The sequence below is a fragment of the Malaclemys terrapin genome, chromosome 23 (assembly GCF_027887155.1).
Source record: "Malaclemys terrapin pileata isolate rMalTer1 chromosome 23, rMalTer1.hap1, whole genome shotgun sequence".
In the NCBI taxonomy this organism is placed as follows: domain Eukaryota; kingdom Metazoa; phylum Chordata; order Testudines; family Emydidae; genus Malaclemys; species Malaclemys terrapin.
Window position 1 is genome coordinate 19,357,044 of NC_071527.1, and position 12,674 is coordinate 19,369,717.

The 12,674-nt window shown below is 67.1% G+C and overlaps 1 protein-coding gene across 2 annotated transcripts in view; it reads left to right on the plus strand.

The window, feature by feature from the left end:
• The first annotated feature begins 568 nt into the window (after positions 1–568).
• Positions 569–12,674, plus strand: part of OLFM2 (olfactomedin 2) — an 83,081-nt gene continuing 70,975 nt past the window's right edge. Inside the window, exon 1 of one of the 2 annotated variants that reach the window (XM_054012167.1) lies at positions 569–709. In XM_054012167.1, coding sequence (XP_053868142.1) covers positions 653–709 — 57 coding nt within the window. In that variant the 5' untranslated portion in view covers positions 569–652. Of the gene's footprint in view, positions 710–10,373; positions 10,575–12,674 lie in introns of those variants that run through there. The other variant, XM_054012166.1, reaches the window with a different exon arrangement.

Below are 12,674 nucleotides of genomic sequence, written 5' to 3' on the forward strand. Positions count from 1 at the left end.
TGTATCGTTTATTTTTTAAATATTTTCTAGAGTATTGCAACTTTTTTTTATGGAAGGGGCCCCTGAAATTGCTTTGCCCCAGGCCCCCTGAATCCTCTCTGCGGCCCTGCACCCAGCCCCTAACCGCCTAGCCCCTCCCCGAGCCGGGAGAGAACCCAGGAGTCCGGCGCCCAGCCCCTCCCCCCTAACTGCCCAGCCCCTCCCCGAGCCCGGAGAGAACCCAGGAGTCCGGCGCCCAGCCCCTCCCCGAGCCGGGAGAGAACCCAGGAGTCCGGCGCCCAGCCCCTCCCCCCTAACTGCCCAGCCCCTCCCCGAGCCCGGAGAGAACCCAGGAGTCCGGCGCCCAGCGCCGCTAAGCAGGAGCCGGGCAGCCCCCCCGCAGGTGTTTGAGGCGGGGCCTCGCCCCCCACCCCCGGCAGGCGCAGCCCGGCCGGGCCCATGGGCCGGGCCGGCCCCTCCCCCCGCGCGCACGCTCCCTGCTCGGCGCAGCCCCGGGGTGCGCGGCGCAAACGGCGCGCAGCGAGCCCGGCCGGGGCCCCGCGCGAGGCGGAGCCGCGTGGAGCCGCGCGGGGCGGAGGGTCCCCGCCGCGGGAGCCGGGGCCGCGGGGGAGCCGGAGCCGGAGCCGCCCGGGCCGGGCTCCGCGTCTGCACCATGCGCCTCCTCCCCAGCCTCTGCCTGCTGCTGGCGGCCGGGTCCCGGGCAGCCCAGGTAGGCGGGCGGGGGTCTCGGGGGCGCGGCCCCCAGGCAGGGCGGGGCGGTGGGTGGCTCCAGGGGTCTGGGCCCCCAGCTCCCTACGGGGGGCTCCCCTTGGAACTAGGGGTGCCGGGGGCGCAGCCCATCACCCCCAGGGGGACAGTTCGGGTCAGTGGCTCCTAGCCCCCCCCCAGGTGTGCACCTGTCCGGGCCCCGGGAGCCCTGCCCCGACCGGGCCGAGGTGGAGGCTTGGACCCAGGGCGCCGGGTGTTTCCCAGGGGAGCTCAGCTCCGGCCGGCCGGGGGTCCCTCTGGGGCCTGTTCTCAGCCGGGCTGGGGCTGGGGCTGGGGCTGGCTGTGGGCTGCTGGCCCCTGGAGCTGGCAGAACAGGTGCCAGGACTCCTGGGTTCCTCCAGCTTGTGGGGGGCTCAGCATCCTTGTGCCCCCGGCACCGTGTCCTGCTGGTGTCTCCCTGGCACCTGTGCCACGTCCTGTGCCCCATGGCACCCGCTGTCCCCCAGGCCCAGCCCTATCTCCGCTCCCACCCCGGGGCTGGCAGAAGTTCTCATTCCCACGGGAGCGTCAGTAACCGATGCCACCCGACCGCAAAAGGCCTCCCTAGCGCCAGCGTCAAGGATGCACAGGCTCTGCGCTGAGCCCCGGCTTTCCAGCCCCCCAGGCAGGAGCCCCTCGGCGTGCCGGAGCCCCCAGGGGACCCGCTCTTCCTGCAGGCCTGGTCACGCGCCTCACCGCCTCCGAGGCTGAGCCTGGGGGCTCCAGCCCTCCTGCTGCCCGCTGTGAGCTCTGCCCGGTGGGTCCGGCTGAGCCCGACGCCTGGGCACAGACCTGGCCCCTCTGCAGGGACCAGCGCAGCTCAGGCAGGACTGGCAGTGACCCCCGGGCGCGTCCCCCAAGCAGAGACGGGCTCGTTGGCCCCTGGGACGGCCCCAGGTTGGCGTAGAGCAGCGAAGGCTCAGACATGGGCCATGCGGCCGAGCCAGGGCTCCGCCTGGCCAAGCCGCTGTGAGTCCGTCTGGGCTGGATCTCCGGCTCTGTCGGTCCCGGAGAGAGCTGCTGAGCCCCTCCTCAGACCCCTCCTCCTGCCACCTCTCGGGCATCATCCCGCGGAGCTCGGCCCCGTCCCGTGTGCTGCCTTCGTAGGGTTCATTGCTCAGTTCCGGGGCAGGGGTGTGTGGGTGTGTGCTCCCATTGTCCTCCCGTCTCTTCTCTGCCCCAAGAGCAGCTTTAACTTTGCTGCACCCGCTGGGTAGCAGTGCAGAGTACAGAGGGAAACTGAGGCACACATTAGCTTCATAACAGTATTACAGAAAATTCCTGCCTTGTCCTGTCAGCAAAGGGGGAAATCCGTGCTGATCCCCCGGGACCCTGGGCTCAGGGTGCGGAGAGTTGGTAGCACTGCTCCACATGGGATTTGGCAGGTTCCTGCCTCCAGCTTCCCAAGGCTGCAGGATCCCGGCTGAGAGCAAGGGGCGTCTGGTCCCTCTGTGTGGGAATGGCTACGCCAGGGTGAGAGCGGGGCCCCAATTCTGGGCCGATGGGGGGGGTGTGTGTCTCTTCCCGCAGGATTCAGGGGGTGTGCCCGGCCCAGTCTCTCTAGGTCCCTCTCTGCCCTCGGTGCCCCAGCTGTACATGGGGCGGGGGGAGACTCTGGGGAGAGGGAAACCGGAGTTTGGGGGCGTGGATGCTCTGTGCAGCTGCAGTGTCTGAAATGGGGGGCTGGTGCAGGAGCCTTTTCCCCATCTCCCTGCCCCCCCACCTCCTCTAGTCCCATCCCCCCGTCCTGTTCCAACCACCATTCCTGTGCCCACAGACTTCAGCTTCTGTGTGGAAGAATTGGAAAAGGTTCAGAAAAGAGTAACAAAAATGATTAGGGGTTTGGAACAGCTTCCGTATGAGGAGAGATTAATAAGACTGGGACTGTTCAGCTTGGAAAAAAGACGACTAAGGGGGGAGATGATAGAGGTCTATAAAATTATGAGTGGTGTAGAGAAAGTAAATAAGGAAGTGTTATTTACTCCTTCTCATAACACAAGAACAAAGGGACACCAAATGAAATTAATAGGCAGCAGGTTTAAAACAAACACAAGAAAGTATTTTTTCATGCAACGCACAGTCAGCCTCTGGAACTCTTTGCCAGAGGATGTTGTGAAGGCCAAGACTATAATGGGGTTCAAAAGGGAGCTAGACAGATTCTTGGAGGACAGGTCTATCAATGGCTACTAGCCAGGATGGGCAGGGATGGTGTCCCTAGGCTCTGTTTGCCAGAAGCTGGGAATGGGTGACAGGGGATGGGTCACTTGATGATTCCCTGTTCTGTTCACTCCCTCTGGGGCACCTGGCATTGGCCACTGTCGGCAGACAGGATACGGGGCTAGATGGACTTTTGGTCTGACCCAGTCTGGCTGTTGTGATGTGTGCCCCCCATTGGGTGCAGTGGTCCCTCCCCAGCTGGTCTGAGCTCAGGGCCCCCATGCATACAGCTGGGTGGGGGTCTCCCCAGCCTGGCCCTGTGCTTGCGCATGGCCTGGGGAGGGGGCAGGGCTCCTCTCAGGGCCAGCTCCCGCCCGTGTGACCCTGGGTGGGAGACTCTCCCGGGCTGTGTCAGTGACGGGTGGGCCTGGCTCGCGGTGGGAGCTGGCGAGGGAGGAAACGGGGTCTGGGCCCAGCTGCTGCGTCCCTGATCCCAGAGTCAAGCCTCAGCCCTGGCCTGGCGGCAGCCCCGTTAGCACCCCAGGCGGGCAGGGCACGGCACGCAGCCTCCAGGGCTCTGGCCCCGGGGTGAGTCCAGCTGAGTGTCTGCAGTGACCGGTCGCCTGGAGCCCAGCGTCCCTGGGGCCAGCTGCGGGAGGTCGGGCAGGGCGGAGTCCACGCAGGGGGAGCTGTGACCCCAGAGGCCCGGCTCTGCTGACAGCCAACCTCCCCTGCTCTTCCCTCCCTGAGCCTCCGCGCCCCCCCCACTGCTCTGCCTCCCTCCCAGCCCCACTGCCTGGGGGTCCCTGGGCCAGAGGGGCTGCCAGGAAAGGGGGATCCTGGCTCTAAACATGAGTGATGCCTCCCATGGGTCCCCGCCAGCGGCACTGCACCGGCCCTGGGCCGGCATCTCCCCCCCCCAAGCCCCACGGGAAGCCGGGCTGTAAACCCTGTGGGCTCCAGTGGCTAGAATCCAGGTGCTGCCCAGGCCCAGAGCTCCGTGGGGGGAGCTGGCGGGGGGAGGAGGGGATGCCCCCGGCCTGGAGCTGGCAGGGCTTTGTCGCGGAGCGGCCGGCGGGATCTGCAGCTGCCTGCAGGGCTGGACTCCCTGGGCGGGGGTCCCTGAGCTGCTTTTTGCAGACTCTGGCTCCCCCAGCCTCAGCCCTGGCCCCCACCCCGCGCAGCCTGGCAGAGCTGGCACCTGCGAGCCCTGTCCCAGGGCCTGGAGGCTGCAGCTGCTCCCGGGCTCCTGGTTAGACAGCTGGGCCTGCTGAATATTCACCCGGGCAGGCTCGCCCGCCATTGGCCAGCATTGGCTCTGTCTGCTGAATATGCATGATGTGCCGGGGGCTCTGGTTGGCTAGACAGCCGCTGCTCAGCCCCCCCGCCCCCTCTATGCCCGGCGGTGGGGGCAGGGAGGTCTCATCGTGGGGGCGGAGGGTGTCCTCCGCTCTGAGCCCGTTAGTGCTGTGCTCTGGTTCCACCTAGTTCTGCTGTCGCTCGCATCCCTGTGCAAAGTGAGCGTGTTACTCGCTGCTGGGTGGGCCTGACGTGCAAAGCGAGCGTGCAATGGTTGGGTGTGGTGCCCGAGGGCCAGGTGGGCCTGGCGCGCAAAGCGAGCATGCGGTGGTTGGGAGTGGTGCGCGAGGGCCAGGTGGGCCTGGCGTGCAAAGCGAGCGTGCGGTGGTTGGGAGTGGTGTGCGAGGTCCAGGTGGGCCTGGCGTGCAAAGCGAGCATGCGGTTGTTGAGAGTGGTGCACGAGGGCCGGGTGGGCCTGGCGTGCAAAGCGAGCGTGTGGTGGTTGGGAGTGGTGCACGAGGGCCGGGTGGGCCTGGCGTGCAATGTGAGTGTGCGGCATGTGCAGGGATGCTCGCCCAGTCAGTCACCCGGACGCAGCGCGGGGGGTCCGTAGGGCAGCCCCGTCCATGCTGCTCACGGAGCCAGCCGAGCTGCAGCCACCCCATGTTCAAACTCCATCGTCTGTCTCCACCTGACCTCGCTGGTCAGTTCCCGGGGGGCGCCCCCCATCCTTTGTTCTGGCTGCCCCCGGGTCGCGGAGTGTCCGTGGCCAGTGGCTGCTCGGTTTCTCCAGGGACGCGGGTTTCTCTCTGACAGTTTTTTGGTAACCCCTTCGGGTCTGCCCCTGTCTCCTGAGGGCGCCTTTGCCCCACTCTGGCGCCCATGGACAAGTTTGGGGGTGTGCATGTGTCTGACTCTCCTCTCCCCGGGGAGCTGCGCTGCCTCCCTGCTCATTCTCTCCTTATGACCATGTTTCGTTCCCCAGCACGGCACTAAATGCCACATAACGAGCCTGAATTAACGAGCAATTTACATGCAGATTCCCAGTGATTACACTATGGTTGGGCAAATTAGAAGAGAATCAGTGAGGGCTGAGGTGGGTGCTGGAGCTGGGTGCTGGGCTCCGCGGGGGGTGTGACAAAGTGGGACTGTTCTTAATGTTTCCTCTGAATACTGGGTGGGTGCCTCAGTTTCCCCTATGCATTTCTTAAGTCTCCAGTGTGCATAAATGGCTGACACTCTGTCTCCCTGGCAACAAATGGCTGTGGCCCTTCCCCCTGCAAGGAAATAGCTAAAAGTGAACAAAGAGATCAGGTGACCTCCTGGCCCAGGAAAGAGACAAAGCCCAGAGGAGGAGGGGCTGGAGGGGGTTTCAGTTTGGGGCTGGCTGGGGATGGGAAGGGAGGGCAGATGGGGTTGTCTGGCTCGCTGGGCCCCAGAATGGACCCGGCTGAGGGATCCGGTTCTCTAGACCTACAAGCTAGGTTTTAGACCGTGTTCCTGTCACCTAATAAACCTCTGTTTTACTGGCTGGCCGAGAGTCACGTCTGACTGCGAAGTTGGGGGTGCAGGACCCCGCCGGGGCGGACTCGCTGTGGGAAGCGCACGGAGGGGCATATGCTGAATGCTCCCAGGAGAGACCCAGGAGGTGAAGCCGTGTGAGCTGCTTGCCCTGAAGACAGTCTGCTCCGAGGGAGAGGAGGCTCCCCAAAGTCCTGACTGGCTTTGTGGGGAGCAGTTCCAGAGCATCGCCCGGGGACTCCGTGACAGGAGGTCACTGATCTCTGGCTTATAGTGTAACAATACACACTTCCCGTGTAGGTGTCTGTGCCCCCTCCGTGGGGCGGGTACCTCAGCGCCTCCAGCTCCCGTTCCCTTGGCCCCACGGGCAGAGCCATCTCCCTGCGGGCGACCCAGAGAGCGGGGCCGGGTGTGCATATTTCAGCCAGGCTGGGCATTGTGGGTGCTGCTGGGATGCCCGTCGGGAGCTGGGTGCCCCAGGCGGGGCAAGAGGCTTCCCTCATGGGGGTCTCTCTTCCCCGGCTGGCCAGAGTCCTGCAGAGAGAGGGCCGGGGCTGGGCACTCGGGGCACAGCAAAGTGGCAGCGTGAAGGGTCCGGGGCAGAGGCTGGGAGGGAGCCGGCAGGGGGGCGGGGACGGGGCAGGGCAGGGTCTCCCCATCACACCAGCGCACAGCTGTGCTGCCCGCACTCCGTGGCCGCTGAGCCCCAGCCCGTCGCCTGCGGGGACTCGGCTGGTGCGACGCGCGGGCTGCTGCTGCCTCCTGACGCTCGCTGGGTCCCTGCCTGCGCCAGGCACCAGGACGCCCCGTCTCAGTCAGGGCAGGGCAGCGCTGCGGCGTCCGGCGCTGCTACCAACCACGCACAGGGCAGTGTCCTTGGCATGCAGCCTGGCACGGGGGCAGGGAAGATGGGACAGACCTGGGGTCTCTGGGCCTCGACCCTCATGGTGCCAGTTCCAGGGGGCTTGGGGGGAGCCTCCCACAGCATCTGGGCACCGCCTGCCTGCCCCCTGCCTGGAACTGGCTGCAGTTCCCCCCTTGCCCTGCGTCTCACCCCATTGCAAGCTCTGCCTAGCTGAGGCTGGGGGTGTGTGTGTGCCTGATTGAGGCACCTCACCCGGAGCCCTGGGGGGAGGGGGTTGCACCCACCTTGCCCCTCCTGCTCCCCCGGGCTCTGTTTTTCTGCCCACCGGAGTCTGCCCCCTCGGCTTCATCCCTGTCTCCCCACTGCACCCCCCCAGGCACTCGGAAGAGCCCCCTGCAGCCAGCCTGGCTTGGGGCCGCCTCCACTCGCCCCACCGATGGGGGGGAGCCGGAGCCCAAGTAGCCGGCGCTGGCACCTGGTGCAGGGGTTTGCGTGATGGATAAATGCGGGGCGGGGGGGGTGACTGTCTCGCTCCCGCCCCCGTGGCCTGGGTGAGGCTCAGTGAGGCTAGAAGGCAGCAGGTTCCAAACGGGAGAGAGGAAGAGGCGTGGGCCGGTGGAACTCTCTGCCACAGGGTTCACGCAGGATGAGGAGTGCTGTTTACTGGTGTTACGGCAGGGCCCCAGGGTGAGGGCGTGGTGCAGACGCCGAATGGAGACACTGCCCCGAAGAACTAACAGTCTCTGTGCAGCGGAGAGCAGGGCAGAGCTGAGAAAAGGGACCAGCCGTTTCTGTGGCTAACAAGTACGTCCCTAGTTAGATCAGTGAAGGGCAGAACGGGCCCAAGAGGCCTGGCTGGGCCACAGACCCCCTGCGTCCTGACATCTAACTCGCAGGGGTCAGCCGGGGACTTCCCCGGGGCTGAGAATCCCACCGCTGCCACCCGCAGGGCTCCGGGCGCCTTCCTCCACAGCAGTGGTGCTGTCAGAGCTGGGATACCGGGCTAGATGGGCCCTGGGCTGGGCTAGGGACTCGTGTGCGTGTGTGTGTGTTTGTGTGCGTGTGTGTGTGCGGTGCTGCTGTTGGAGCCGGGCTACCGGGCTAGATGGGCCCTGGGCTGGGCTAGGGACTCGTGTGCGTGTGTGTGTGGTGCTGCTGCTGTTGGAGCCGGAATACCGGGCTAGATGGGCCCTGGGCTGGCCTAGGGACTCGTGTGCGTATGTGTGTGTGTTTGTGTGCGTGTGTGTGTGTGGTGCTGCTGTCGTAGCCGGGATACCGGGCTAGATGGGCCCTGTCTTGGTGTGTGTGTGCACACGCAGTGACTGCTCGTCCCCACAAGGTGGCACTGCAGCACCATTCAGTCCGGCTTGGTCTGGGTTCCCAGCGCTAGGCGGGGCGGAGAGCACGTCCAAACCGCACTCAGCCCCAAGGAGCCCGTCCTCGGAGAGCAGCCCCTGGGGACGGGGACGGCGATGGAGCCCAGCCCAGCCCAGCCCCCGCCCGAGGAACAGCCACAGCCGCCCTCCGGGCAATGGGAATCCGGATTCTGGACTCAGGACGGGGGCCCCGATTCAGCCAAGTGCCGAGCGTTACGTCGTGCTGAACCGGGGCCCGAAGTCACACAACTGACACCTCTCCCGGGCAGGGACCGTCTGTTGCTGTGTCTGGGCAGCGCCCGGCCCGACGGGATCCCCCGATCTCGGTCGCCGTGCGTCTGGGCAGCGCCCGGCCCGACGGGGCCCCCGATCTCGGTCACAGTGCGTCTGGGCAGCGCCCGGCCCGACGGGGCCCCCGATCTCGGTCGCCGTGCGTCTGGGCAGCGCCCGGCCAGAAAGGGCCCCCGATCTCGGTCGCCGTGCGTCTGGGCAGCGCCCGGCCCGACGGGGCCCCCGATCTCGGTCGCCGTGCGTCTGGGCAGCGCCCGGCCAGAAAGGGCTCCCATCATAGAAATTATGTTAATGTGAACAAAACAAACACTCCTTCCTGTGTACTGAGTTCTGTGGATGCAGGATCCCGGACTCCTGGGTTCTGTCTGTAGGTCTGGGAGGGGAGTGGGGTCGAGTGGTTGGAGCAGGGGGCTGGGAGCCAGGACTCCTGGGTTCTATCTGTAGGTCTGGGAGGGGAGTGGGGTCGAGTGGTTGGAGCAGGGGGCTGGGAGCCAGGACTCCTGGGTTGTGTCCCGGCTCTGGGAGGGGAGTGGGGTCGAGTGGTTGGAGCAGGAGGCTGGGAGCCAGGACTCCTGGGTTCTATCTGTAGGTCTGGGAGGGGAGTGGGGTCGAGTGGTTGGAGCAGGGGGCTGGGAGCCAGGACTCGGGTTCTGTCCCAGCATGAAGAGGGAGCTGCTCTCTGGCCCGATCCGAGGTAGTGAGACATCCGTGTGGCCAGCAGGTGGCGACGCCGGGCTTGGAAACTAACCGGGGGGGGGGGGGGGGCGCGCGCTGGGCTGAGGCAGGTGTGTGGGGGGGCGCTGGGGGGGACGCTCACGTAGCCTCTGCGCCGGCTCTTGCAGTCACAGCGCCGCAGCCGGGAGGCAAAGGGGCCAGTCCCGCTCGTGACAGAGAGGGGGCATGTGCGGGCCCCGGGGCCGCTGTCTGGAGTGGGGAGGGACAGGGCTGGAGCGCAGCCTGCCGGGCACCTGGCCCTGTGACCCATCCCCACTGAGCGAGGGTGCCCCAGGCGCCCCTGGGGTAGTACCCGTGTCCTGCCCCATGGGCTCGGTGTCTGGCTCCGTGTAGCCCCTGTGGGGAGCAGGCAGCAGGCGGGGGAGACTCGGCTTGTGCCGGGCTCGGCGGGAAGGGGCGGAGAGTTACGATCGAGGGGCACTGACAGACCTGGGTTGGGGGGAGCCCAGGGCCGGGCTAGCAGGGGCTGCGGGTCAGGAGTGAGGGACACCAGCAGAGCTGGGCGGGGGGAGTTTACAATTAAAATTGCAAATGATGCAACCCTCCCCCCCCCCCCCCCTTCTGGAGGGCTCGGTAGGTCTCTGACAGCAGCCTCTGACCAGGTGGCCTGGTCTGTTCCCCTGTGTCTGGGCTCGGTATGGTGCCATCACCAGGGTGTCTGGGCACTTTCTCCCCTGCCTGGGGGGGTTAGCAGCAATAGCAGGGTCGGGTCCCCTCCAGGGAGGGGGCAGCTGGGCTGTGGGGGCTGCAAGGTCCTGGGGTCCTGGCCTTGTCAGCCATTCGCCCTCCCTCCTGCTCTGGGGCAACCCTGGGGGGGGGGGGCAGGCCCTTCCCATCCTGCTAGCTATCCCTCCCCCGGAGCCCCCACGTGGGGCCAGGGCCTCTCCCTGCAGCCAGCTGACGATTGGCGAGGTCCTAAGTGACTGACAGGGCCCCCTGTGCGATGCTCTACCAGTGACCAGCCCCCCCATCTCACCGCTTTGATGTGTCCTTCCCCGGAGCTCTCGTAACCCCCCTCCCCGGATTCCTGCCCGTTTCCTCGACAACCCCTTAAGCTCACGGCTGGTGCTAGAGGCTCAGAGACGAGCCCCCGTCTCCCCCCGCTGCCCCCCTGGGAGCCCAGGGCTCTGCGGAGACCGGGCCAGATGGCCAGGGCTTCCCGGTGCCATGTCTTCTCAGCTCCCCCCGCCCGGCCGGCCCGTGGCCAGCGCCAGCTGACGTCACTCGGCTGGAAGTGATGGGGAGCGGAGCGGGGGTTCGCTCCAGCTGGGCGCTTTATAAGGACGGGAGCGGAGCCGCGCGGCTCTCTCCGGCTCGCTCTCAGCCCCGGAGGAGGCTGGGGGGCCGGCTGGCGAGCGGGGGCGTGAGGGGGATCCCTGGGCCGGGAGCCGAGGGTCGGGAAGCAGGCTGCCGCCCCACCGAGGGGGGATGAGGCAGGGGCCGACATGACCGTGCCGCTGCTGAAGATCGGAGCCGTGCTCAGCACCATGGCCATGGTCACCAACTGGATGTCGCAGACGCTGCCCTCCCTGGTGGGGCTGAACGGCACCACGATCTCCCGGGCCGGCACCTCGGAGAAAATCGTGAGTCCCCGTGGCCGGGGGTCTGCGGGAGCGGCTGTGTCTGGGGAGGTGTCTGTCCATCCGGGTGCCCTGTGGCCGGGGGTCTGCGGGAGCGGCTGTGTGTATGTTGAGGGGGGGTGTCCGTCCATCTGGGTGCCCCGTGGCCGGGTGTCTGCATGAGTGGCTGTGTGTGAGTTGCGGGGTGTCTGTCTGTCCATCCGTCTGCGCGAGCGGCTGGGTTGGTGGGGGGGAGTGTCTGTCCGTCTGGGTGCCCCGTGGCCGGGTGTCTGCGGGAGCGGCTGTGTGTGAGTTGGGGGGTGTCTGTCCATCTGCGTGCCTGCGTCCGTCCGTCTGCATGAGCGGCTGGGGGGCGGGGGGTGGTATCTGTCCGTCTGGGTGCCCCGCACGCTGCTGGGCAGCTGACGCGGGGGTCAGGGTCCATCCGTGTCCGACTGCCTGTGCAGGGACCCTATTGGGGCTGTCTGTGTTTTGCTCCAGCTTGGCGGGGGATGCCCCGGTCTCTCTGCTCCCTGCTGCCCCGCCGTCCATCTCCCTGCTTCCCCCACTTGGCATGGAGAGCTCCCCGGAGTGCTGTGCCGCTGGGGCTGAGCAGGGCGGGACCCCCGGGGGGAGAACAGACCAGCGGCTGCTCTGTGCTGTGGGTCCCCATCGCAGGGGACCGGGGGGAGGGGGCTGGTTGTTACAGATTTACTGGCTGCAGCGTTCTCTCCTGTCCGTCTGTCCGAGCTGGGGCCCCGCGGTCACGCTCCTGCGTTTCCAGACTCCTTTGGCTCCGGTTCCCTTTGTGGGGTGGGGCGGGATTTTCAGACCCTCCTGCACCCATGGCAAATTGGAGAGGGAAGTGTCCCTGCTGTGGTTCCCCCCCGGCCCCTGCGGGAGACCAGGCGAGGGGCTGGTGGCCCCCTAGCTGCTGTAGGGGAGCCGATGGGGCCGTGCCAGTGACCCCGCTGGCCGGCCCCTCTGGGAGGCGGGTGCTGCAGGCACTGAGTGAACAATAATCCAGCCCCCCCCCCCCCCCCCCAGTTCGTTAAGTGACTCGCGCTGCACTGAGCGTCTCCATCCCCTGAGCAGACCCAGGCTTGGCGGCCGCTTGCCGCCCTTGGCAGCTGGCAGCACTGGGTGGGGCCCACCTGAGGCTCCTTAATTGCCTGAAAAAGCCCCCCCCCCCCCCCCCGAAGAGGACAGACCTCCCCCCCCACCCGCTCTGGCAGCTTCGTGCCCGTCCGAGTCGATTCTGCACCCGCTGGATGCGCCAGAGACTTTGCGCTTTCTCTGCCTTGAATTGTGGGCCCCGGCCCGGGGGTTCCCAGCTCTGCCAGCGGCTGGGGACGTGCTGCTGGGTCTGTGATGGGACACGCCCGATGCCTCCGCCTCCCTCCTGTGCGTCTTGGGGCCTCGTGGACTGGAGCTGTCTTGGCTCGTGTGTCCTTCCCGAGCCGGGTGTCAGGTCCCCCCCACCCCCGCACGACTGCTCTGGTACCGAAAGTGTCTGCTTCAAACCCCCTCAGCACACTGGGGGGGACTGCAAGGGGCTGGGGGATCCTGGCTGGAGGAGCTGGGGGGGGGACGGACTGCAGGGGGCTGGGGGATCTGGCGGGGGGACTGCAGGGGTTGGGGGATCCCGGCTGGAGGAGCTGTTGTGGGGGACTGCAGGGGCTGGGGGATCCTGGCTGGAGGAGCTGTTGTGGGGGACTGCAGGGGCTGGGGGATCCTGGCTGGAGGAGCTGTTGTGGGGGACTGCAGGGGCTGGGGGATCCTGGCTGGAGGAGCTGTTGTGGGGGACTGCAGGGGCTGGGGGATCCTGGCTGGAGGAGCTGTTGTGGGGGACTGCAGGGGCTGGGGGATCCTGGCTGGAGGAACTGGGGGGGAGGGCACTGCAGGGGGCTGGGGGATCTGGCGGGGGGACTGCAGGGGTTGGGGGATCCCGGCTGGAGGAGCTGGGGGGGGGAGGGCACTGCAGGGGGCTGGGGGATCCGGCGGGGGGACTGCAGGGGTTAGGGGATCCGGCGGGGGGACTGCAGGGGGCTGGGGGATCCCAGGCTGGAGGAGCTGGGGGGGGACACTACAGGGGGCTGGGGGAGCCGGGGATGGGGAGCTGAA